Here is a 23,928-nt window from a genome sequence, read left to right on the forward strand (position 1 = left end):
ATTGTCAGCAATATGACAGAACATGTTTCAAGTTCTTAAGTATTTCTTAGGGAAGACTGAGAAAAATTACATGTATTGTAAAAATGTCTAGAAGGCCAAACTACTGGCCTTACACACATCACTTAGATGTGTCCTGAAGTGCCATGGTGAAGTCTGGCTTGTTTTCTGGATGTTGGCCTACAGCATGGTTATACCTGTGAACAAGCCTTGGGTTTTCATGGCTATTTAAATGGTGAGGATCAGAAAGTTCAGTACTAATACTAAGCTAAAATACTTATCCCCCAGTTTATTAGTAACTTTTTAATGCTGACCCAGAAGTGACAGATAGTGACTTCTAATTTGTTGGCTGCTTTGAAAGTGTCCCAATCATGCAGCTGGCTTATCAAGAATGGCTGAGCTCAGGCCAGTGCCAAACCTCTCATGATAGTGTCTTTCCTTATCTCTAATCCCAGTTCCTAAATAGTTTTGGGCTTAGCATCTGAACTAAAACCACCGCAGTGTGTTTCATTCTCTCCTTCCACTTCTGTTGGGTCTGACACATCCAGACTGCCCTCAGAAGGCTCGTTGTGAGAATAAGCATGCTAAAGAGGCAGATGTGCCAAGGTATTTCCATGAAAGGAATTACTGGCTTTCCTTACTTTTATTGTATTTCTTGATGTGAGATGTGACCCTGGAGAGCTAACAGTAGAAAGTGTTTCTACTGACCTGTACCTGTAGGTCACAGATGAGGCTGGAAGTAGTCAGATTCAGTTGAGATTTACATTGGGACCAGAGCTTATATGAGAGTTAATATTCACTGTCAGTACAACACTCTTGAGGTATATTCACTGACATAATCCCACTTCCTCTCTGCTCCAAATCTAATTTATGTGTGCATTTGCTTTGTTTGGAAAACTGAATGTATTTCGTAGCAAAATATATAGTAGGCAGTTTTAGAAGCATATAGGGTATACAGTTAGTGTGCATAAATTACAGCTGAACTAAGACAATAAACTGTAACAGAAGTTCCTCTGGAAATATTATTGTGTCTGTGTGTCAATAATCTGCATACTAAAGAGTCCCAAAGCATCCACTAGCATGATAGATTGGGCATTAAGTGGTACCTAAGTAATCTTTAAGACAATACACCAAAGAAGCTCTAGAAACATTATGCTCTACTCTATGAAAAACTCAGAAAGCAAGGGCACATCTCTTGTGGACTTTTAAGTTTATTATATAAACCATTAAAAAATCAGATCTGATGCAAAATAGTTGAAGCTCATATTAATGCAGGTTTAACTGACCAAACAGCAGACACAGCTTCTTGTATATTGGCTCCCTTCATTGTTTGAAAACATCTTTTGTTTGTTTCTTTCTTTTTAATTATTAAGCTAATGCAGTTTATTTCTGCAGGAAGAGGAGCCAAATCCATCAGTGTGGACAAAACCTTTGAAGTGGGTTCTCAAAATTTAGAGAATAAAAGAAATAGAGACTTTCCTAGTTTCTAAGTGCAGTTTCACTGCCGAGTGTAAAATACTGCTCACTTCACAGACTATCCTGGTGTTTATTCAGAATCATACTTGTGAGGACAGCAGAAGCGGTTCTTGCACCATGTGACTACAGCAGGACACACGTAGTGCAAGAACACCAAAGCGTAAGAAATTAGGACCACTGGATCAGAACTGTCCTGTTTCTGACTGAGAAATCTAAGACATGCAGAGCCCAGCATCAGTGTGAGTGCCACAGCTGTTGGTACATTTAAAAAAAAAAAATCCATATAATTGAAAGGAGCACCTAGGAAAGGCATTACTGGTATTCTTAGCTTTGGAGTCTATACTGAGACTCTTAAGAGAAGTATTTGATACTTAGCAGGGTAAATGGTAGGTCTGTGATTTCAAGAGGAAGGATAATCCATCCATCCCTCACACATGTCCACCAGCAGAAGTTCTTATTTCTTTTAGGGACAGTCAGGATCATCTGCTAATGAACTTTGCTGTCCTCATAAGTTAACATGAAGGGTGACTGCTGGGCAAACACCATTTGCAAAGATGCAACACTGAATCTGTGTAAAATTCTACATTATTTTCTATGGGTTTTTTGATATGGACTATAGGATCAAAAGATGTGTAGTCTTCAGAAAGGAGCAGACTAGGACAATAATTAGTTGTGCTTTTCTGGCTTATCAGGCCTTTTAACTGTGTGAAGAGCCTATAAGGATTAACTAACACAAGGAGGAACTTCTCAGCCTGTATGGGCAGAGGGCATAAACATCACCTGATTCCCCTTCTGGCAGGAGAACATACCCTTTCCTTTCTTATACTGTGAGAGATTTGTACATATTGTCCTACCTGCAATGGATTTGGTGAAGTAAGAGGAGATGGAAGGCCATGTCCTGGTGACTGGCTGGGTTTCTGAGGAGAGCTGGAGGACTGTGGGGCTGAAGGAGGTTGGCTCTGGTTCTGAGACTGTGTTTGGTTCTGCTGCGGTGCTGCTGATGGTTGTGTCTGTGGCTGCTGGGTCTGTTGGGGTGGCTGTGGAGTCTGTGCCTGCTGACCTTGCTGTGGCTGCTGGCTTTGCTGCTGCTGCTGTTGCTGCTGCTGACCTTGCTGCTGTTGCTGTTGATGCTGGAGCTGCTGAAGATGCTGAAGCTGTTGAAGTTGGGAGTTCAGGGATGAGGTAGCTGTGGATTGAATGAAGAGAAGGAAGGGGATTATGTAGCTCTCAGTAATACCTGCTATGTTAAATCTGTCCTGGACCAAACTGAGGTTCTGTTAAATTGTGGTGCACACTGTCCCCTGAGCTCAGCTAGCCGCAAGTTGTGGCATCAACATTCCCATCAATAATAGCCTGTGGTTCTGACAGTGAAGTCCTGTGGTAAGTTGGATTTGGCTGGAGGCAATGAAAGCAAAGATTTGGAAGGGCTATAGCTCTCCCATAGGAGAGGCATCAGGGCTGACCAGTAGTCTTTACTCAGAGAAGCTTACCAGTGAAGCCAATGGGAATTTTGCTTGCCTAAAGAAGAGGTGAAGAGATCACTGTACACAGCATAGAAAGAACTCATAATAAGAACTGATGCTGTTATAAAAAGGAGGAGAAAACAGCAGTTGTAAATAAATGATACTCTGAAAAGAGCTTTGTCATATCTTTATACAAAAGGTGTCAGGAAATAAAACATTCAGCTGTGAAATTTCTTGTGAAGTTCATAGGTAGAAAAAATACCCAATAAAATATCTGTGTCTGAAATTAGAACTGCTCCATATCATCCACATCTAAAATAGGATAGGTATTCTTTGCACTTGTACTGCTCACTTACTTCTGGTGGCAAAGGTCTGTTGTGTTTTTCTAGAGGAAATCCATGGCCCACTTCAACCTTCTGGCACAGAGGAACAACTTTCCCTGAGGAGCTGGAGCAGAGATTCTTTCAAATTGACCAGGACATGAATTTACTTCAGGAAGGCAAGAAGTGTGCTACAGGGATGTCGCTAAGAAAGAACATATTTAAGCAGCAACCAGAACATCACCGGAGACTGATATTTTCTGGGTTATGTCCTGAATAAGCTAACTGGGTCTCCAGCCTTACCCACTTTATTCGGCATCCTAGGGGTTCTTTAAATGGCTAAAAGATCCCAAGAGGAACAACTTACAAGCTCATTGCACTACTTTGCACTCTGTATACTACTTTGCCAGCACCACTGTGTATTTCAGTTTCCATCAGCAGAAGCCAAAGCAAACTGGGAATTAATCAAATTTGTTGTTTCTAAAATGGTATTTAGATTTCATGGACAGAAATTCCATTCAGCAAGTTATTTGTGGATTGGCAGATAAAGCCAAGTCATCTCCACTTTCTTTTTATGCCGACATCCCTGCTTCAGCTTTCCAGATGTCTATGCCCCAGGGATGAACCTGAGGTCTTGACTTATGAAATCAATGAACCATAAACTAGAATAAGGAAAAGAAACATGAAAATGGAGAAAGATGAGGCAAAATGGGTAAGCCAAAATTATGGGAACCATAAACTGGAATAAGGAAAAGAAAAAAGAAAATGGAGAAAGATGAGGCAAGATGGGTAAGCCAAAAAAGGCTGTATGAAGGAATATTAAAAGACTCAGTAGGAAGAGCTGTTGGTCATCCATTCTGTACTCATAGCTGCTCAAAATTTTCTTTCACTAGAGGTGGGAATCAAACTATAAATCTGCCTTAAAGAAGTTATAGTCATGTATATCTGACTTCAACAAAGAACCTGAATAATGTAGAGAAGTAGGACTGGTAACACCAATATATTTCCATCAGGAGAGTTATTGATGGAAGTTTTGTGTTTCAACATAAGACAGAGTGACCATCAGATTAAAAACACACATGGTATCTCATGCAAAAGAAATCAGCCTGGAGAAGTAAGCGTACACTCCCATCAATTCAACAATAAGAATTAACACCTAAATGCCTCAAAGGTAAGTGTGCAGGTAAGTGGAAATATAATCTAAGGCATATTAGAACAAAAAACAGAAAAAGTGTGTGTACAGGAAAGCAACTGCATAGACAAATACTGACTACAGTATGAAGCACCTTGGATGGCAAGGAATACTATTTACCAATTCTATCTTTAGCTATGTGTACACAGAGGTGGAAAGACCTTTCCCATTACCATGAGGAAAAAACTAATTTAGACCAGCTCTTTACTTCGTGCAGACCATTTCCTCACCTATGATAGTTTATAATTCTGGACAAACCACTGATGACCAGAACAAAGACTTCAAATTGAACAGGCCCTTCCAAAGACTTCAATACGGAAATGAATGGAATGATGCCTTACAGAAGTATAATTTTTAATTCACACAGTTCATAGAGAGGAACAAGTGGTCATTTTATATCTTGTGTGCACAACTGCACAGGATGAGACAAAACATTCTGTATAGTAAACATGATATAATGGGAGATTTTTGTACTGAACCTTTTTGCTCCCACACAGCACTCTTAAAGGCCAAGGCTTGGAAGGATGGATTTGTCAGAATGCCATAGATTGTATGTAGGTCACATAGTAGGGAACAGGTAAAGTTATTCAAGGTAGGTGGGAAGCCATCTACTGAAACATTTTTTGAGCATAGAGCATGTTTGGCTCCTTCAGGTATGCCTTTCAGCTAGAATTTTGAAAATATATCAGCAACCAGAAGAATACTGAAATTATCAACATGAGGTAACATGAGGTAACAGGACAGAAGGAACACTGTGATTCCAATAGCATAAAAGTTCAAAAACAGGTCAGCGCTAATTTCTTCTCAAGGATATTATGACTGAAATTTTGGTATGCAAAAAGTATCTATTGACAGAAAGTTAAAGATTAAAGCATCACCATCCAGACTTCTTAAAATGGTGACATAAAAGACATGAGGAGAAAAGTAAAGAAGCCGAGAGTGTAAAAATAAGTGAAGTTTCTTGACAAACTAAAAGAAACGAAGGGGTTGTTACGTTATATTGCAAAAAGTTTATTGTTTTGCGTGTTTGCATGTAGCTCAGAGCAGTCAGAAGATCAGTATTTAATGATTATTAGCATTTGTGTTCCCCTCAGAACATAGAATTTTCTTTCAGGATGTTTTCATTGAGATGCTGCCAAACAGGGCCATAAGTAGTCTTACAGAATCAGAGTTTATAGCACATTTGTGGGTATACAGAAAATCTACTGATCTGTTTGTGTACGCTTGGACAAAAACCCATACTAATTGAAATGCTGTTTTACTAAATGTATATCTGCTTCAGAAAGAAAGATTTTAATGTTGCACATGTAAGATTTGTTAGAGCAGTCATCCTAATGGTGTAGGCCTGGTTTTCATTAACTAGTCATGACTTTAATCAGGTGTTGAATTACATTCTTAAAAATTAAATATTTATTAAACTTCCACTCTCCATAAAACCAATATTCAGTCTAATGGACATTTTGATTTGTACATTTTTTTTCCCTTCTGTCAATACATAAACAAAGGGGCAGTATCCAGGGGGAAGAAAAAGAGGACAAGAATGCCTCTAGAGCTTTTTTGTTAACCTAAACTTTTGCAGGTTCAGGTCCTACTGAGCTGCTAATATAACCAAAGTTGAATGGCCATTGCCAACAGATTTCTGTGCATTGACAATGTGAGCAGGTGCAAACACTCAGGCCAGCTGACTTCTCCGATGAACGAAGAGGGTCGGAATTTGACTTGAAAAGTATCAATTTTGTAAATTCTGTGGGGATGCCCAACACTGTCAGATGGAAATACAGAGATATTTTAAATTCCCCATAAGGCAGTAGAAAAGCTTTGTATTCAGTACTGCCTAACACTTGAATGTTGGCTCATGTAAGAATATCAATATCTATGATGTTCAATAGTGGGGATTTTATACTAGAAAGGTGCTGATTCTTGATGGGATGGAAGGAAGTCCCTCAGGAAAAATTTTGTTGATGGAGAAAAGTTACTTCATGGAAAGGTTTCCAAGTTCATTGCCAGCAATTGCATAAAAATATTCAAATTTAACTGCCTTTTCACATAATTCTTTTCAAAGAAGAAAAGCCTCTCTGAAGTCTACCATCATGCTGAGCTATAAATTGCATTGAAGTGGCTTGTGAGGTAAGATTGTTTAACATGCTGTTCCTAAACAAAGAGGTAGGGAATTGGAAGAAGGACTGTTACATCAGACAAGGCTTTTCCAAAGCCACACATCAGGTGCATTGCAAAGGTGGATTTAGGGCTCCAGATCACGCCTGCAATCCGGTGTTTAGGCTGCCTGATTGCACTGCCTCTCTCAATATGTGTCCTATCCACAGCAGGGCTTGTGTCATATTATTGTTTGTAATCAAATCCAATCCCACTCCCAGAGCTTGCTTGCATACCTCATCCATTATAAATCGTATACCTGTCTAGCATTTGTCACTTTCTGCAGAGCTTGGAGCCTGATGGAATTTCAGGTGATACAACAGCGCTAGGTCTGCATGTATAAAAGATAACATGCACTGCCTTCCTCACAGGAATCCTTTTATGTCATACTGCCTAACAGCTGAGTATAACTTTGACATATAAGTGAGAAATGCCTACTTTCTTTCAGAATTGCATTCAAGAATTAAAAAGGTGTGCAAAAAATGCTAGAAGTCTTCCTGTGGCGAAAAAAAGGCAACACAAAGAGTCTCAATTTAAAAGAGCAATAATTAACTAAAAATGCATGCAACCTATGAAACACTGTGAGTAAAATCTACAAAAGCTCTGTTATATTTCAATTTTCCTTGACAAAAACACATGTTGAATACAAACAAGGTATCCAGGAAGATAGGAAGAAAAATTAATACCTATGAAGAAACAACAGTATGAGATATTTTCAAACTTAAGTTTTAACTATCATTTCTTACTTGCTCCGGTGCTGTGGGATCGCCCCAAATTTTATGATTCTACTTTAAGAGGATTATGCTTAGCCACAGTATCAAAGCATTTACAATAGAACACGAGATATGCAGCTAAGTGATGCAAATGGATTGTCAAGAGATAAACTTTCTGATCTCCTAGGTTACCTACTTCTATACTTGTCACAGACCTCAGACTACTTTATGGACTTGACTTCCTTTGGGGGATACATTAAGCACAATGCTGCTCTGCATTTACAACATTTACAGAAAAAAGTGTCTTTTCATATTTTTCTTGTATCATCTGTTCTTCTGCTGGTTACTTACACAGGAACCTGAAATGAAATTAACATGCCCCTCTGTCAAGTAGGATTGTGCAATGGGAGAAATTCATCTCTGATGCAACCATGCTGAAAGGAGCAGTCTGACCTGTGACAGTGGGAATGACTGAAAACTGAAAAGGCTCTGTCTTCAAATCCCAATCTTGATTTTATTTACTGAAAGTAGTATCAACTGCCAGTGTAAGTATGGGAATGGCTCTGTTTATATTTTAGATAAAATAGACATTGTAATCACATTTCTCCCCAAAGCAAGGAACATATGGTATTCCACAGGTTAATATATTGAAAACAATATTAAAATAATTAGTCATTTTTCACCTCTCACTCATAATATAAATTCAGATTTTTAAGACCTCTACAGTGCTTGGCAGAGAAAACCAAACTAATATTCAGGGATTCAACTTATATCTAGAATCTGCTCTTGTGGATAAGCTTCACATAATGTCTGATTTATTTTAATAATGTTTTGTGGATGTTTATTTCTGTGTAAAGAGGAAGAAGGAATAAGAAACAATTTTAGACTACAAACTATTGCACTTCTCTATCCTCCTATTTACATAATTACATAGATGTTCTTCAGTGCCTTCATACAATGCACAATGGACTAAAAAGGAGAAAACCATATATTAAACCTTTTCCTATTTGACTGAGCACAGAACTTGGCTCTCGCCATTTCAAGGTCCTAATGTCTTTTTTTCCTCTTCCCCAGTAATGGAGAATGGATTTGCATTGCCTTAAACTGAAAAGTGTAACTAACTTAAGCATCTGAGCTTGTGTTTGAGTTGACAAGGCCCACTTTCTTTTTTTTTTTTTTTTTTCCACCCTGTTGTTTTCCTTCTAATGAGGGATATGCCTTTCTTTGCTTTGAAACAGATTTCTGAAGACTGAATACACACTGAACAGCCTAATGCAAGACTGCGTTTATGCTCTCTCCCTTCTGGGTAATGAGGGGTAGATTAGCCAAATAAACAATGTGATTTTGCATGCACTTCAATTTTGTTTTCGAGAGCAAAACATGAGTTGTTTTACATACATTAGCATCCTCCTCTTTCTGAAAGAAAGAAAGAAGGAAGGGTTGGACTTGTGGCTGAAGAGATTAGTAAGGAGATACAGAGCATATTATTTCGAAATCACTGGTTCAAATCCAGTCTAGGTCAATACAGGGAACAAAAGTCATTGAACTTTAATGGTGCTTTTGAGTGTATTCTACCTTACAGAAGATACATTATATGTATAGAAGATGTATTCACATATGAATACCCATAGAGAGCCCACACTGGAAGCAGTCTGCCACATAGTCAAGGTAATAAATTGGTGGCCTCCCAGTACCTATTAGGAAGATCATAAAGACTACAGCCTTGGATGGCATCAATTGACATCTTTATTTGAACTTTCTGCAGAGAGGCTAAGGACAGAAAGAGTAAAGAGACCAAGTCATCTTCTCTTTCCTAAAGGTGATCCCTCAAGGTTATAGCTGCAGAAAGCAGATAGGGTTATGGGGAGAAACTTGCATTGCCAATGCTCCTTGTATAAATTCTGCAGATAAAGAGAGGGCTTCGCTTCTTGCTGTTGTCATATCCAGCATCTTTCATGAGCACTAAATTCACTTTAAAGAATATAGGCAATAAAAAGGAAGTATTAGGAAGAAAACCATCATAATTTCTATGGTGCCTGTGGTGCTTTCACATTCTGATGAATACTAGAACTTTCCTGAGAAATGATTCACTACATTAAATAAATCTGACTTTTTTTCCTTTACCAAGCCTTAAAATGTACAATAATCCACTAAAATCTTAAGAGAAGAAAAAATAAATAAATAAGGAAAAGTTGTTTTATGTAGAGAGAGTAACTAAGTATTAGAGCAAGTATATTTGGAATACTTCCCATTTCGAGATAATCTAGGGGCTATTTTCCTCTACTTTATGACAACACTCTGTGAGTAAAGTTCCCTGAGTGTATTGTAAAAACTGCATTAACCTATTTAAAATGCCCAAAGGCAAGAACAAGCTGGAGAAATTAGACTTTAATAAGCCATTTGCTTCCTCAGCTCAAATGGGACTTTAGGCCTCATATTGTACAGATGGCTGAAACATTAACTGAAGTCAGGGTATCATCGAGACACAGGGGATCAATCAGGGAGTTGTCTTGGGACTCTCATGCAAAGACAGGCAATTAAAAACCCACCATAACATAGTCTGAGGGCATTGTAAGTGTTTGAATGCCAAAGGCTGGGTGTCAAGCAAGTGTTATCTGGATCTGGAAAACTTCTAATTTTACCAGCCTGTGTGGTGTGATTTTTTTTTTTTTTTGCTTGGTTGTTTTTGGGGTTTTTTTTTGTTTGCTTGTGTGAAAACATGACTCTCTCAGAGATCAAGTACTTACGCCAGATAAAATTGGTTTTCTAGTTACAGAAAGCAGGACTGGTCCCAAATTGTCTAAGAACAGAGTAGTGTTGGAATTGAAAATTAAACTGAGGGACATGGTATTCCTACAGATTGGATTTCCAGACCATATTGAGACCATAAAGGTGTTTTTGTGGACCAGAATTTAAGATAACCTCCCATTTCTTGGGAAAAATTCTGCAGGACTCCTTTGAAAGAAACTAATGACAAGGAAAAAAATTATACTCTAAAGGCCAGCAGAGTCCAGCATAAGATTGTACAGTCAAAGGGATGTGACAGCGAACAGATGAATGACACAAAGAAATTAAGTTTGAAACAAGGGTCTGCTGACTCAAAGAACAATAACCATGACTCATAATGAGCATCAGACAAAGGGTAAGCACCCTCTGAACATACAAGTTTTAATATCAGGGACTGCAGATAATTTTTTTCTCTCCTTATCTCTTTCAAATGCTCTAGTGCTGATAGGCACCATAATTTCCATGGCACTTATACAGACTAAGTTTTTTATGTGCCCAGAAGAAGCAATGCTTGTAGAAGCAGCAGTGCAACAAACCACAGCCCCAGGAACTTTGGAAGAGGTCGTGCACAATCCTCTCCTGAAGTTCAGAGGGCCATGGGTCCCCAGTCAGCTGGGTGCCCTGCCATTTCTGCTGGCAAGGTGCCTATATGAGGCTTTAGGCAAAGTCTTGTCAAGAGGAACTAGCTGAACTGCCTGGGTGGCTTCAAAGGGTGATTTTACATTCTTCAGAAAATAGGCCTGCAGTTGCATCTCCTATAATTGTTTATGGCAAGCGGCTTTTCTGACAAAGAAATATTTATCCAGGTATAGCTTCAGCAATGGTTCTTTGAAGATCAGGAATTATTAGAAGTCTCTTCAAAGAGTCTTTGAAGTGAGTCATGTTTCCTTAACTAAAAGTGAAGTTACTGTAAGTGAAATGTACTGAGGTTTTTGTGCATGTGTGTGTTTGGGTGTTTTTAAACAATACAATCGAACAGTGGATCAAAGTGTTTGTGGTTTAAAAGGCTGGCCTTGATGCTGAGCTTGTGGAAGTGTCCTGAGAATGACAAAGGACATAGTCACTTTCCCCAGCCTCAATCACTGGAAATAGCAGAGGGTACGGTGCCCACCAAGTGACTTGGTATGACTAGCTGCTTTCATCTCTCAGACTCTCATTATGTTTGTGTTTCTATCATTTTCCACTTCCAGTCTATTCTGAAAGCTGGCAGACCTCAGACAACTTATTAAGAACTACAAGATTCAAGCAGCTGAAAATTCTGTTGCCAGTGTGCAAATTCCAGCTAGAGAAGTTAGTTGAGCAGCAGCAAGAACAGGCCATGGAATGACTCAGGAAACAGCAGCGTGTATACTATAAGGAAAAAAAATGCAGCCTAGTCCAGTCCTTTCCTTTGCAATCAATAAAACTATAACAGCAAGTACAAGAACCAGGTGCAAGTGTCAGTTCTGCCATGCTGCAAGGCTGTACACACAAAAGCTCTGCTGGAGCATTGACTTCTCTTTAAACTTGTTAATAACAGGTCCTGTTATCTTTAATACAGTTTTGAACTATCCCTGGTTTTACCAAGTCATGAAAAAAAAAAAAAGATAGGAGCAGGAAGGGGAAAAAGATGAGGAAATGAACAAAGCAAATCATGTGTCTTGATCCTGCAAGGTCTGTGATGCTCTCAGGCCCTATACAGCTGTGCAGTATCATGCTGCACATGACATTCTTCATCAGTCACTGAAGAATAAAAATGGACTAAAAAGCTTTCTCTAATGACACGTGATATTGCTTAATAGCTGTGGTACAGGAGCAATCTCAACCATAGGTCACTGGGTTGGTGAGGAGGTGACAGTGCTCGGTGTTGTAACCTCAATATGGGAGCAGAAGATGGAGGTTTTCTTTCTTTAGATAAGGCATCAATGCAAAGAGACCGTGCAACTCTATCCACGTGAGAAACTGAAGAAGAGCTGGGAGGTGAACTGTAATTTAGTAATCTGTCACACCAAAAGCCATCCCTGAGTGTATGTACCACTAGCAAGGTAAATGATGTTTGCCTGCTATTAACTTACAGTAGCCCTACTTTGCTACTATTGTGCATAGATAAGACTAGTTGTATTTAGTTGTGTGTCTTTCAGAAAATACCAGATCATCCTTAGCTTTTTTCTTTCTGTAATCTTTAAGCTAACTTTTGGTCAGTTTCAGGCAATCTGCCTATATCCCTTTTTCTAGTTTATTTTACTTTCTGAGAGATTAAAAGCAAAGTTAAACAGAAGGTAAGCAGCAGTTCTGGCCTCTGCAGCTGGCCATCTTCTGTGGAGGGACTGACTGCTCATTTTTAATTTGCAGTAAAATGAGAGAGGTTGAGTATCAGATTTCTCTCCTGTTCTTGTAGCTCATCAGCCAAACATGTTGAGGCTTTAAGTGCTAATCCTAGCTCGGCTGTGCTTGGCATCTATCACTTTCACACAGCAACAGTGAATTAGCTGCTCTTTGAGTGCTCATGTGCTTCCATCTATCTAAATTTCCAGCTCACTGTTGAAATAAACATCTTGGTTATTCACATAGACAAATTGCTCATCAGTAGAAAATTTGAGTAGGAGACTTAGGGAGAAGATTTTACAGGCACTCCTTACTCATGGGCTGAAAAGTCAGTCACACTTCTGTGCTAGGATGAAGCTCCATCCACAGCTGAAAAAAAGGGCTGAGGAGTCCATAAAAGCAGCTTCATTGCTTTGCCCAGTCAATGCAGCATCCACTTCAAGGCTTTCAAAAATATATCAGGAACCTCCATGCTTTTTGGTATTTCATGCATTTTTGTATACTGCAAATGAGTTACTAGCAGCTATGGCCTTTGAACAAACTGCATCTAGGTCTTTCTTTAGAAATTAAGCTGCTTCTTCAGGGATAATTATTTTTAAATTTAAAGGGATATACAACAATTAATAAAACAACTTCCACTTAAATAATGTATTTGCTGACAGTTACCAGAGTTGCCAGATATAAAAAGTTTATAACAACAAATTTTGAGTTGGCAAAACTACTTAAAATAATATTTCTATCTACACAGACAAAAGAGAATGCTGTCATTTTTTTGATGCAGTGAGGGTTACCTTAATATCCCTACCAATCACAATACTTGCTTTTCCAGATAACAGAAGAAAAGCTTTGTTGCTAAAAAAACCTCACAGGGAACTAATCTTCACCTTCCTTAAGCAACATCGCCTTTATTTTAATATTAAAAATAATGAAATATAATTTTAAATAAGGATTTAGGTCTCATCTGCATGTACTAAGCTATACCAAATCTGAATGATGCTACAAAACACTTCTCACTGTTTTTCATCTCTAGATTCCTCAGTCTTTTAAACAAATCCAACAATCTGTTAATGCTCACAGAAAAAAAATGTTTACCAATAAACTAAAGCTGTTATTAATAATAAGTTAATGTTAGTGCTGTTAATGTTATCCTTTTGAGAATTACAATAGAACCCTGCAGAACTTGCTCCAAAATACAGAAAATTCAGGAGAATGTATCTTATTAGTTATACTTTATTCATCCTACAGAAACATAATGGCAGTGATGCAAATAGTTTGTGAAGTTTCCATAAAAAGTTTGTAACTTTCCCCTAAATTTTTCCTCTGCTATACATAACCTTTTCATAAAGTAATGAAAAAGCTAGCTTCTAACTGTAGAGAATTAAGAAAATGTCTGTGATAATGAAAACATTTGCCACCATGTGCAACCTATAGCTAATGTATGGCTACAGATGATGTTTGGGGGGGGCCAAGGGAACAGAATTTACTGTTCACAAATTTTCTTTCTTGTGAAATTAGTGGATTTCTCATCCACCTGAGGAAGCCCACTGAGAGGTGTAGATGAAACTGCTAAATAAATATTGGTACAAACACTGTTACTAGATTTACTGTGGTAACTCCAATGTCAATTAAATGGAGATGAGCTTGTTCCCAAATAGCTTATTTAAATGAAAAGCCTGGACCGTTCAGCAGTACAAAATAAAGAAACACATGTCAGTGCTGATACAAGATCTAGCGTTTTGCTTAAATTGACTTTTGATTTAAAAAGTTTGAGGAAAAAATTCTTCTCAAGTGGGATGAACTATCTGTCATAGCAACCCTGAGAACAAAAGTTGGCACAGTAAGTGCACACGGAAATTTGAAACCACTACTTTAGATTTGTTTTGCCAAGTTTTAACTAAGTAGATGTAAAAAACTGCTCCTTTAATTTTCAGTGCCAGGTATTTTGTCTTTACTCTGTTGATTTTAATAGCTCGCTCAGAAGCTTGGAAACAAATGTTTCTTCCATCATCAATTTAAAACTGTTCCATTTGCCAACTATTTCTGGTTTTTTTCTACTGTGTGTTTTCAATGAAACTGAAATTAATATGGTTCCATTTGATTTTCCATCCAAGCGTCAGGGAGCATGGGGCAAACTATGCTTTTCATCTCCATCCTTGAGACAGAGCCAGGTCCAGCATCACGTGACCACAACATTCATTTCTTCCCCTCTCTCCCAAAACCTTCCCAAAAAGGCAATTTTTTGGACTCATATTTGTCCACAGACTACCTGAAAAAAACCAGCTGTATAGAGGTTCTCCAGCATTCCACATGGCAGGACGACACCTATGGCTGTCAGCTCTACCAGTTCTACTCCTATTCTCCTCCTACAGTCCTCCCTTTGAGCAGATATGGCCCAAACAGCCTCTTTTTCCTACCAGCTGCAGACACTTACTTCTTTATGCTTATGGAACTACGATGGTACTCCAGCAACCCTCATTTTTGAACAGGGGAATGAAGCAGATGCAAATTTGGCTAAACATTATTGTCAAAAAATCTTATTCATGTTATTCTAGACAAAAGCAGTTCTGTAAAACCCTGCCTTTATTCTCTCAGGAATGTTTAGGGATAATATTTTGCCAATAGCTACCCAGTCGCTAGAGCTAAAAAGGGCTTCATCAGAAAAATATCTACAAAGACACATAAGTAAAGGCAAGCGTTCTTTAAGCAATCATCAAGTGCAACACTTTTCAGTGGGATGTTTACAACATAGACTGCTGATCATTTCAAGTATCTGGATTATAGATCACATGGATTTCCAATTCATAAAGAAATTCATAAAGAAATTAATGTCAGGAAAGTATCTTATGCTTTAATGTTTTGCTCTGAAAAACCAAGAGGGGAAGCCAAGAACACAAGATCTCTGATGTCTGTGAAACAACACTGGTCCACAATAGATTAATTCTAATAACCCTTAATTATCTTGCACAGTGATATGACATCTGAATTCTTGCAGTCGTAGTGCTAGGAGCATTGATGATTTAACTGATGCTTCAGTGATCTTCAGATTTGATCACAATACATCCACAGAATGGGATGGATGACAGCATGATTCTGTTCCTTCTTCCAGCTCTCTCTGGGAGTGGCTGTTCTGTCAGGTACTGTCTGATGGGTGCCTTGTAGACCTGCATCTCACTTGGCTGAGAGGGCTCAGTTTGCCCCCTGACATAAGAGCACTCTACAAAAATAGCCCCAAGAAGACCACAGGGAAAATGTGCAAGCCACAGCCTGCTCCTTGTGCCACCACAGGCATGAATATCAAGCACATACCACAGAGCAGTTCTCTCTCCTGAGACCCAGAAGTGTGCCCTTGGTTTACATACTGATCACAGAATATCTAGGGTTGAAAGGGACCTTAAAGATCAACCATTTCCAAACCCCCTGCATGGGCAGGAATACCTCCTTCTCCACCAGGTTTCTCAAAGCCCCATCCAACCTGGCCTTGAACACTCCCAGGGAAGGAGCAGCCACCACTTCCTTGGCAACCTTTTCAAGCCTCTCACCCACCTCCACAGGAAATATTTTTTTCCTAATGTCTAGCCTAAATCTCCCCCCTGAAGTTTAAACTGAAGTTTAAAACAACTTCCTCCTTGTTCTTACCTAATCTGAAACTTTCGCTTCCCTGTAGAACATTCTAATAAAAAACTACTTTCATAATTTGTAAACACTGCCAAATGTTTGATTTTGGGCTGTTTAAGTGATCAAATCTTCTAGTGAAAAATAAAATAAATAACAATTGAACCATCAGACAAAGAAAGTAGTTATAAATAATTAAATATGCTGTACCGACAAATACTATTCCCCTCGGATGTTGTGAGATACAAAGCACGGTATTCTTAATTAGAAAAAAATAAAATAAAATGATCCTCTATGACAGAACAAGTCAGATAAGAAACAGGGAGTTACGGCTGATTGTCTCATAGATGAAGAGCAGTGCTAGGAATTCACTTCCTAATTCTGAACCTACTGTACCTGCCTCACTTTGGGCACAGCAGTTAATTTTCCTGCCACACTTTCCTTTCTATACAAGAAAAGGAGGGATAATAAACTTCAGTTCCCTCACCACAGGAAGCTAAATTAGTGAAGTACAGCAATGTGCACTAAGGTCTTAAAAATTAAGGAGGTCAAAGATACACAAAGTTTTGTATGCACGTAGAAAAGATTGTTATAGAACTACCTCCTACACTGTATTAACAGGAGATAGATGGTTTTAAAAGCAACCATTTTTTTTTTTCCTACATTTTGGTAATGTCTAGGTAACGCTTTTGTTCCCAGCAGCTCATAAGACTTTTTCAGATCTCCAATAAAAGGTTGTCTTCCAAGATGAACACTCAGCTCAGGCACATTTTAGGCACTTGTCTCACACTGGGCTTTAAGAGTACCTCAGAATGAAAAACAATCCCAGATTTCCTAGAAGACAAGTACTTAGAGTTCATTGCACACCACTTGAGCTCCTGTGTCTTTAGAGACACTGATGGAGCCAGCTAAACCAAACTAGCTAATGATAATAACAATAAAGAAATCCAGGAGAACATTTCACCAATAAGAAGTCACAGGTAGTAAGTGATTCCTCCAGTGCAGTAAGCTGGTCTGAAGAAGCATAAGAATGACAAAATAAATGAAGAAAAGAAAACAAATTCAAGGGTGATAACTGCAGGACTCTGGTGGGCTTGTTATGTGGATAGACTGCAGGTAGCCACATCCTATTGCCCTGAAGTTTCATAAACTCTGTTGTCTTGTTAATAGACTGAAGACTACTGATCTCACTTCCTCTGCTAGTAAGACTGCACTGATCTGTGCCCAGAATTTTATTATGCTTATGAGGTTTGAACCACTGTGTGAGCCTTCTTTCTTCCTGTACCAGTGATTATAGTTTCCCAAATTACAGTTTCCCAAATTACAGAACAAATGGGAAATAGAAATACCTTTCTCTCTCTTGTTCAACAGCCCTTTCTTTCCCTCTTTCTAATCTCTTGTAAAATAAGCCTTGTGGTCTCCAAACCAGCAATGCTAAGGCTTGCTTGATGTTGTTTCTGAACATAATACAAGTAAAAATAGTTATGAACCAAGACATCTGAGTAAATTTTATGATGTTCACATATAGGTGTGACATTTGCACATGCAAGAAAACTTACATATGTTATAAAGCCTTTGCTGACAGCATTCATTTTGTCCATCAAGAACACATAGCAAGGGTCAGAGAGCCATACAAGATGTGGTCTGCACAAACCCACATAGTCTGTATACTCAGCTCTCCTCATTGTAGCTCAAAATTGGAGAAAATATTTATTCCATTTACTTCTGAAGTGCAAAATATGCAAAGACCAGGTCCAGCCCAGATGGCTACGGCTACTCATGATCATGACAATTCAAGAGAAAGGCAGGCTTGAGACTTGTTCTGTCCATATTTTCTGTCCTTTTCTTCCCAATTAAAAAAGGCACAAGATGAGCCAAGACAGAGTCATGCCTTCCTTACACAAGATAGGCCAAAAATATGTTCAAAACACAAAAACCACAAAAGGTTTGCCGATCAGCTGCTACAGTTAGAAGTGTCCATTCAAGGAAGTGTGTACTAAGGATGTACCTTTAAATTTTTTTAAGTATACAACTTTAAGAAAAGGGTCAATCATTATTTCTATTGTCTATTATTTCTATTTCTACTGTCTAGTACCTCCATACTAATCACTGGATCTGGAAAAAAAAAACAAACAAGCATCTCCCCTCACAGACCACTCCATTTCCCTGAAATTCTCTTGTCACTAGAAGGTAAAAACCTTCCAGTGGTCACCTCTTGTAGTGAACTACATTAAAGATGGACTTGCTGGCTAACATTATTCTTCATATCTGAAAACAAAAATGTTGCAAATAAAAGTATACAAATCAACAACGCTGATGAGGACAGTTGGACAAAGAATTTTCTGAGTTTCACAAAGCAATGAGAGCAATGGCAGTGAATTTATACTTCTGAAACCAAGAGAAAAAGTTGGCCTTTATTCACTTAGCTCTGAGAACACTTTTGCTTTGTATCTGGTTTTCTCTTTGCTTCAGTTGTGCCAGTGACACAGTGCTTGGTACTTGCTTTGCCACCCTGAGTAGGTAACTCAGTAGACATCTGCTGTCTAGACTTACTTTCCTTTACAATAACGAGATTATACAAACTCTTGATAGTGTACACAGCAACAAAACTTGAAAAAAAAAAATAAAGAAAAAAAAGAAAAAAGAAAAATAAAGAAAAAAGAAAATACCACACAAAGTCAGAGAATCCTGGTTTCTTACTGGCTTTCTCACAGCTCCTGCATGGTATCATATTTCACCCATACTGTGTTGTCACTCTTATTAAACAAAGGCAGCTTATATTTAACAATTCCATTATTTTCCTTTCTACGTTACATAAGAACACATTAGGAGCCTGCTGTGTGTTTTCAGGCAGACCCAATCTGTTCTGCTTTGCACAGCCCAGGCATTACCTTCCAAAATGACCCCGCAAAGCCTTAGGCACCACCAGCAGCTGTTCCGCACGGCTCCTCCTGCCAGGGACACTGCACTGAGCACAGGGCACTTAGGAGGAAGATGCCAAGCTGCTGCTTATTTATGGCACCCTCCAAAGCCCCCAGGATCTCACAGGCATTTATGAATTGCATGTATAAGCTGCTTTATTGCTGTATTTCTTGTAACCCCACCCTGTCCTGATTGTTAATTTTCTCCACACTATTCCTCTCTTTTTCTGTCTCTATCAAGACAGGAAAACATATTTTTCAAGCCAGAAAATCTTCTGGTTTGCATGGTCTTGCATGCAACACATACGTTTGCTTTTCTTGGACTGCATATTCAAAACAAGGAAGAAAGAAAGAAGAAAGTAATGGAGAACAGTAAAAATCCAGAGTCAAATGTGAGTGGCACAGCTATAATTCTTTATGAAGCAGCAGGTAAGATTGATTGTCAAGGGTCAAAAGGCTAGGTCAAACTCCACTCATTCGTCAGCTGAATGTCATTTTTGTTTTCCCTGTCACCAGATAGCTTTAAAAAAAATTGCAACTCCTTCCTCATTATCTCGGACTTGGCTCCTTTCCTGCCATACAGTATTAATGAAACTACTTCAAGCCTGGCCTTCATCTTTGAGGTTCTTCTTCATGTAGTTCCTCCCTTCCTTAAGTACTACAGAGCGAGGACAATTTTAAAGATTATTTTCTCGCACAGAGAAGTTGGAAAATTGCTGCTACAGTGAGAATGATTTGAAAACATACATGCAGCATAAACGTCTGGATGAACAAAAATGTAATTAAATCATAGCGGGTCCACAGCCCACACAGCGATGTAATTGAATCATGGTTAAATCCATGCACCTCATTTAGAATCCTTAAAAAACCCAACACGATACAATTTTTTGAAATCATTTATGAAGAAAAAAGCCACCTTTTTGTTATTAGCTGTAGACCACTGAAATAATGCTAATACTGAAATTATCCATTGATTTACTGTGAATATGATTTATATATTTCTGATTCAGATAAAAACATAGCCAAGAACTCACTTAAAATGAATTAAATGTCTAAATTAATTGAAGTTAAATTACACCTATGTGGTGAATTTTCAGCTGGCCTAAAATGGAATGTCATTTCAATACAGCATTTGGTTATCCAAGGGATGCTTTCTCAAATAAAACCATTTTGTGTCAAAGGTCAATTTAGGTGCAATTATGTTCTTGTGCATTTATATAAAGGTAATACTCTTTTGTTTATGAAGTGCTTTACACAAAGGGACCTTAGGGTAAATTACACAAATAATTAAACCTCATCTAAAGCCTATGCATGTGAGGACTGTCTATGTGTTGAGCGGAATAGAATCAGGAACCCATCAGTGACAGAATGAGAGGATTTACTAAATTAATTTTAATTAAACACTTTGCTGCACAGGGTGATTTAAATATGTTGGTTAATTGACATAATACCTCCTTTTAGATAGAGAAATGACCTTTTAAAATATTTATAATCACTCTTGGGTAAAAATATCCTGAAACTCGGTGATAAATCTATATGAATTAATATTTCACATTACTTTAAGTTCCCTGCATGAGGAAACCTGGTGACTTCAGTGAAACCATCTGCATGAATGGCATCTCAGACAGGAAATTCAAAATGTTTTCTGTAAAGAAATTGGCTTTAACAGTGAAGAGAAAAAAACCCAAAACAAAAGAAAAAAAACCCAACCAACCAAACAAAAAAAACACAACAAACACAACAACTCAAAAAGAAAAAAGGTTCTGATTTCAAAATACTTGGTGGACTATTCACCTTCACTTTGAGAGAGCCATTTCAAGGCCCAGATGCTGCTGGAGCACAGGCTATTTTCTGTTTGCTTCCAGCCATAGGTGGAAGGTAATACCCATTGAAAATAAACTTCAGCTTATAGACTACTGTTTCACAGAATTATTTTAAATACAGACAAGAGATTCATAAGTTGACAGTAATTATTTAATCCAAAATTTGTCCCTCTTGTGATATTTGAGAAAAATGGTGGAAATCAGAATCCACACCACTACTGGTATTTTTTTACCTGACTGGGTTTTCATGGCATGCAAAATATGATATGCTTCAAAAATGTTAACCAGTTTTGACTAGCTCTTAAAGAAGATTAAAGTAAAAAAATTTCTTAAAGAAAATTAAAGGAAATTTCAACAAGAGGAAGGAAGCAATGTGTAGGGAACTGTAGAGAAAAAAATTCTATTATTGTAAAAAAAAAATTTCCTCCAAATCTCCAGTGGCAAAGAAATGTGACCTTTCACCTTCAAGATGCTATGAGAATGGAACCAATAAAACTTTGAATAAAGGACTTGTCATTAAATTAATTTTGTTTATAGCACTGTGTTTGATTGTATGCTGCTTTTCTTGCCATATCACAGTGTGGACATACTTCTGTATGTGTGCTGCAATGTACAAATTCAATAAAACCTGGAGTGACTTTACATCACTAATGGGGAAAGCAGCACCATGGGATCAGGCCAAGTGCGTGGATAAAAGTAATTGGAAAACAGAGCTGGACTCTCTAGGAGAACCTCTTTGCATTACATAAAATGACTGATTATGAGATCCCAGCTGGGTTTTGCATGGGGCCTTGTTCACTGAAATATTAATAGACGACATTTAACTAAACAGTACAACAGAACCATGATACTGTGCTATGAACTGCCTCCATAAACACATTTGACTTCCTCGAGTGAATACTAATTTGTAGCAACCGGTTGTTAAATTGCCATGCTTTCTCCTGGCAAGCCTTCTCTACTACCCACAGGTCTTAGGAATTATACAGCTCATTTTTTAAGTCACAGCTAGCACAGAAATTAGAGGAAGAGGCAGTGAGTCTTTCTCTATTGCTCAGGTGAGGGTGAGCAGCACAGAGACGCCCCTGCGGATATAAAACAAGCAGCTGCTTTCATCAGTAGTCTGTAAGTGATGCAGATTATTAAGCACTATTTGCACATGCAGTAAAACCCAAAGTTTTGTGTCTGTAAGTTCCATTTAGCATTGTTCTCCTCAGTTAGCTGAGGAGGGCTAATTAATCATGTGGAACACAGTAAAGCTAAATATTTAGTCAAGGACAGAAGATGGTACATGAGCTTTCATACCAGCTGAAGTTCCATTAGTTAACCCATAATATACTGCCATTTACTCTGAACTGGTCCCTTTTGTCAAAAAATTACCTTTTTCATTTCCATTTTGTTTGCATTTTCCCTTCTGTCTTCTTTAATCTGTAACTCCTTGGGGTTCCCTGTACGGATTCGCTGCAGCCCATCAGACAGCATCTGTACAACTCTCACTGCATGAAACTGAATCATGTGAGTGAAGAGCAGTTGAATTCTTCTCAGTTTTGGCAACAGCAGTCTGAAAGCTGTCCACTGAGATGAATTTTTGAAAAATTTCTATGCTATTTTCCATGTTACTGAGGGTTTTAGGTTTACTGGGAGACAATGAGTGAAACTTTACTCTCATATGCCTGGGGAGTCTTCTGTGCTTTTTGGCCTTTGAACTGTATAATTAATACAGAAGGAGAAAGCTGAATTAAGCTGCTCTGTCCTTGAGTAGACTATGAGTAGCACTTTGTTCTCACCATTTCTTTAATCAGATACTAGTTACTTTCTTACTGCAGGCCGGAACTATCTGCCCCGTTCTTCCATGTCATTTTTTACACTGATGTTCACATAACTTAAAACCATTTATAAGCAGAATTTATAGATAGAATGCTGCTCTCTTACCTTCACTTTCCTTTTTTTTTTTTTTTTTTCTGTTTTCTGCAGTATTATAAACACTTGCTAATTGTCTTGTTATTGAGACATGAACAACACTTCTCTGATTGTCATTCTTCTACTTAGCTGTGTGTCATCTCTACATGATTTGGAGATCCACATTATACACATAATACAAAATAGCATGCTTTCTCCCTGTCATCAGAGTCCTGTGCTAAGCCTGTTTGCCTAACTGGTGGAGTACCTTTTCACCCTATCTGCATATGGCATCTCATCTGATCTCTACTGCCACTCCCCAGCTCACATCTGATGTGGTTTTCAGCTTCCAGAATTTTTTTGGGGGGTTTGAACCTTAACGCCCTGACATTTCTATTCTTTCCTGATTCTGTATTCAGTTCTTGAATTTTCTTCATTAAATTTACATAAACCTGTCACACCAGTATTTTTACAGCTCCCTCTAGTCATTACTTGGCCTGATACTATCTTTATGTCTTCTGTCTGATCTCCCATGATGAACCCCAGGTTTACAGCGAAACAGCACAAAATGACATATATGTTCTGATCATGCTGATTTATCTCTTTCAATACCTCACTTCCTTCTGTGGTTGTGCTTTTAGAAGTCCCCAGGAGAGTGCTAAAATTCTATGTCATGAATTCTACAAATGAATTCAGAATGTGATTTTTCTAAAAAATCAAGGAACCAACAATCATGGACTTGATAAGACAGAAGTGTAGGAGCTAGAAAGCTGTAGTGAGAGATGTTAAAATAAACGTGGAGTATGAGCAGCAAGCAATATGAGGCTATTATTTGTTTAGCATCAGGAGAGGACAGAAGTATGTAAACCTGACAAAATGAGCTTTGATAGCAACATGGTCCTTGGAAAAGAGGGGTTAAACAGCCTCCTTCTAAGCTTGGCTTTAAAGGCACAAGCTCTGCAGATGTAACTGGCAGCAAACTCAGAGCTCTTTCCCCAGTCTCACAGCCAAAACCAGTATACAAAAATTAATAGATCAAAAAGGCAAGCAGGGGTTTTTTCCACTTCAACTTATTGCTGTTCCTAAGATTTTCCTGTCAGAAAGTGACTTGCACTTTTGTGTGAGAGAAAAAAGAAGTTTGTTCTTACAGCTGCAGGATATGGGGAAGTGAACAACAGGGCAGAGAACTATAGATATTGCTTCATCACATCCTAACATCATTTTATGGCATAGAATTGAAGGATATCTAAACACTGAAACCATAAGCCAG

General features: G+C 38.2%; 1 protein-coding gene across 2 annotated transcripts in view; it reads right to left on the reverse strand.

Annotated features, from left to right (window-relative positions):
- POU6F2 (POU class 6 homeobox 2) overlaps positions 1-23,928 on the reverse strand; it is a 305,013-nt gene that overhangs the window by 95,172 nt on the left and 185,913 nt on the right. For both annotated transcript variants that reach the window (XM_030445663.1, XM_030445664.1), the window contains one exon: positions 2,328-2,659. In XM_030445663.1, the coding sequence (XP_030301523.1) occupies positions 2,328-2,659 (332 nt within the window). The remainder of the gene's footprint in view (positions 1-2,327; positions 2,660-23,928) is intronic.

The sequence above is a fragment of the Calypte anna genome, chromosome 2, assembly GCF_003957555.1.
Source record: "Calypte anna isolate BGI_N300 chromosome 2, bCalAnn1_v1.p, whole genome shotgun sequence".
Taxonomy (NCBI): Eukaryota; Metazoa; Chordata; class Aves; order Apodiformes; family Trochilidae; genus Calypte; species Calypte anna.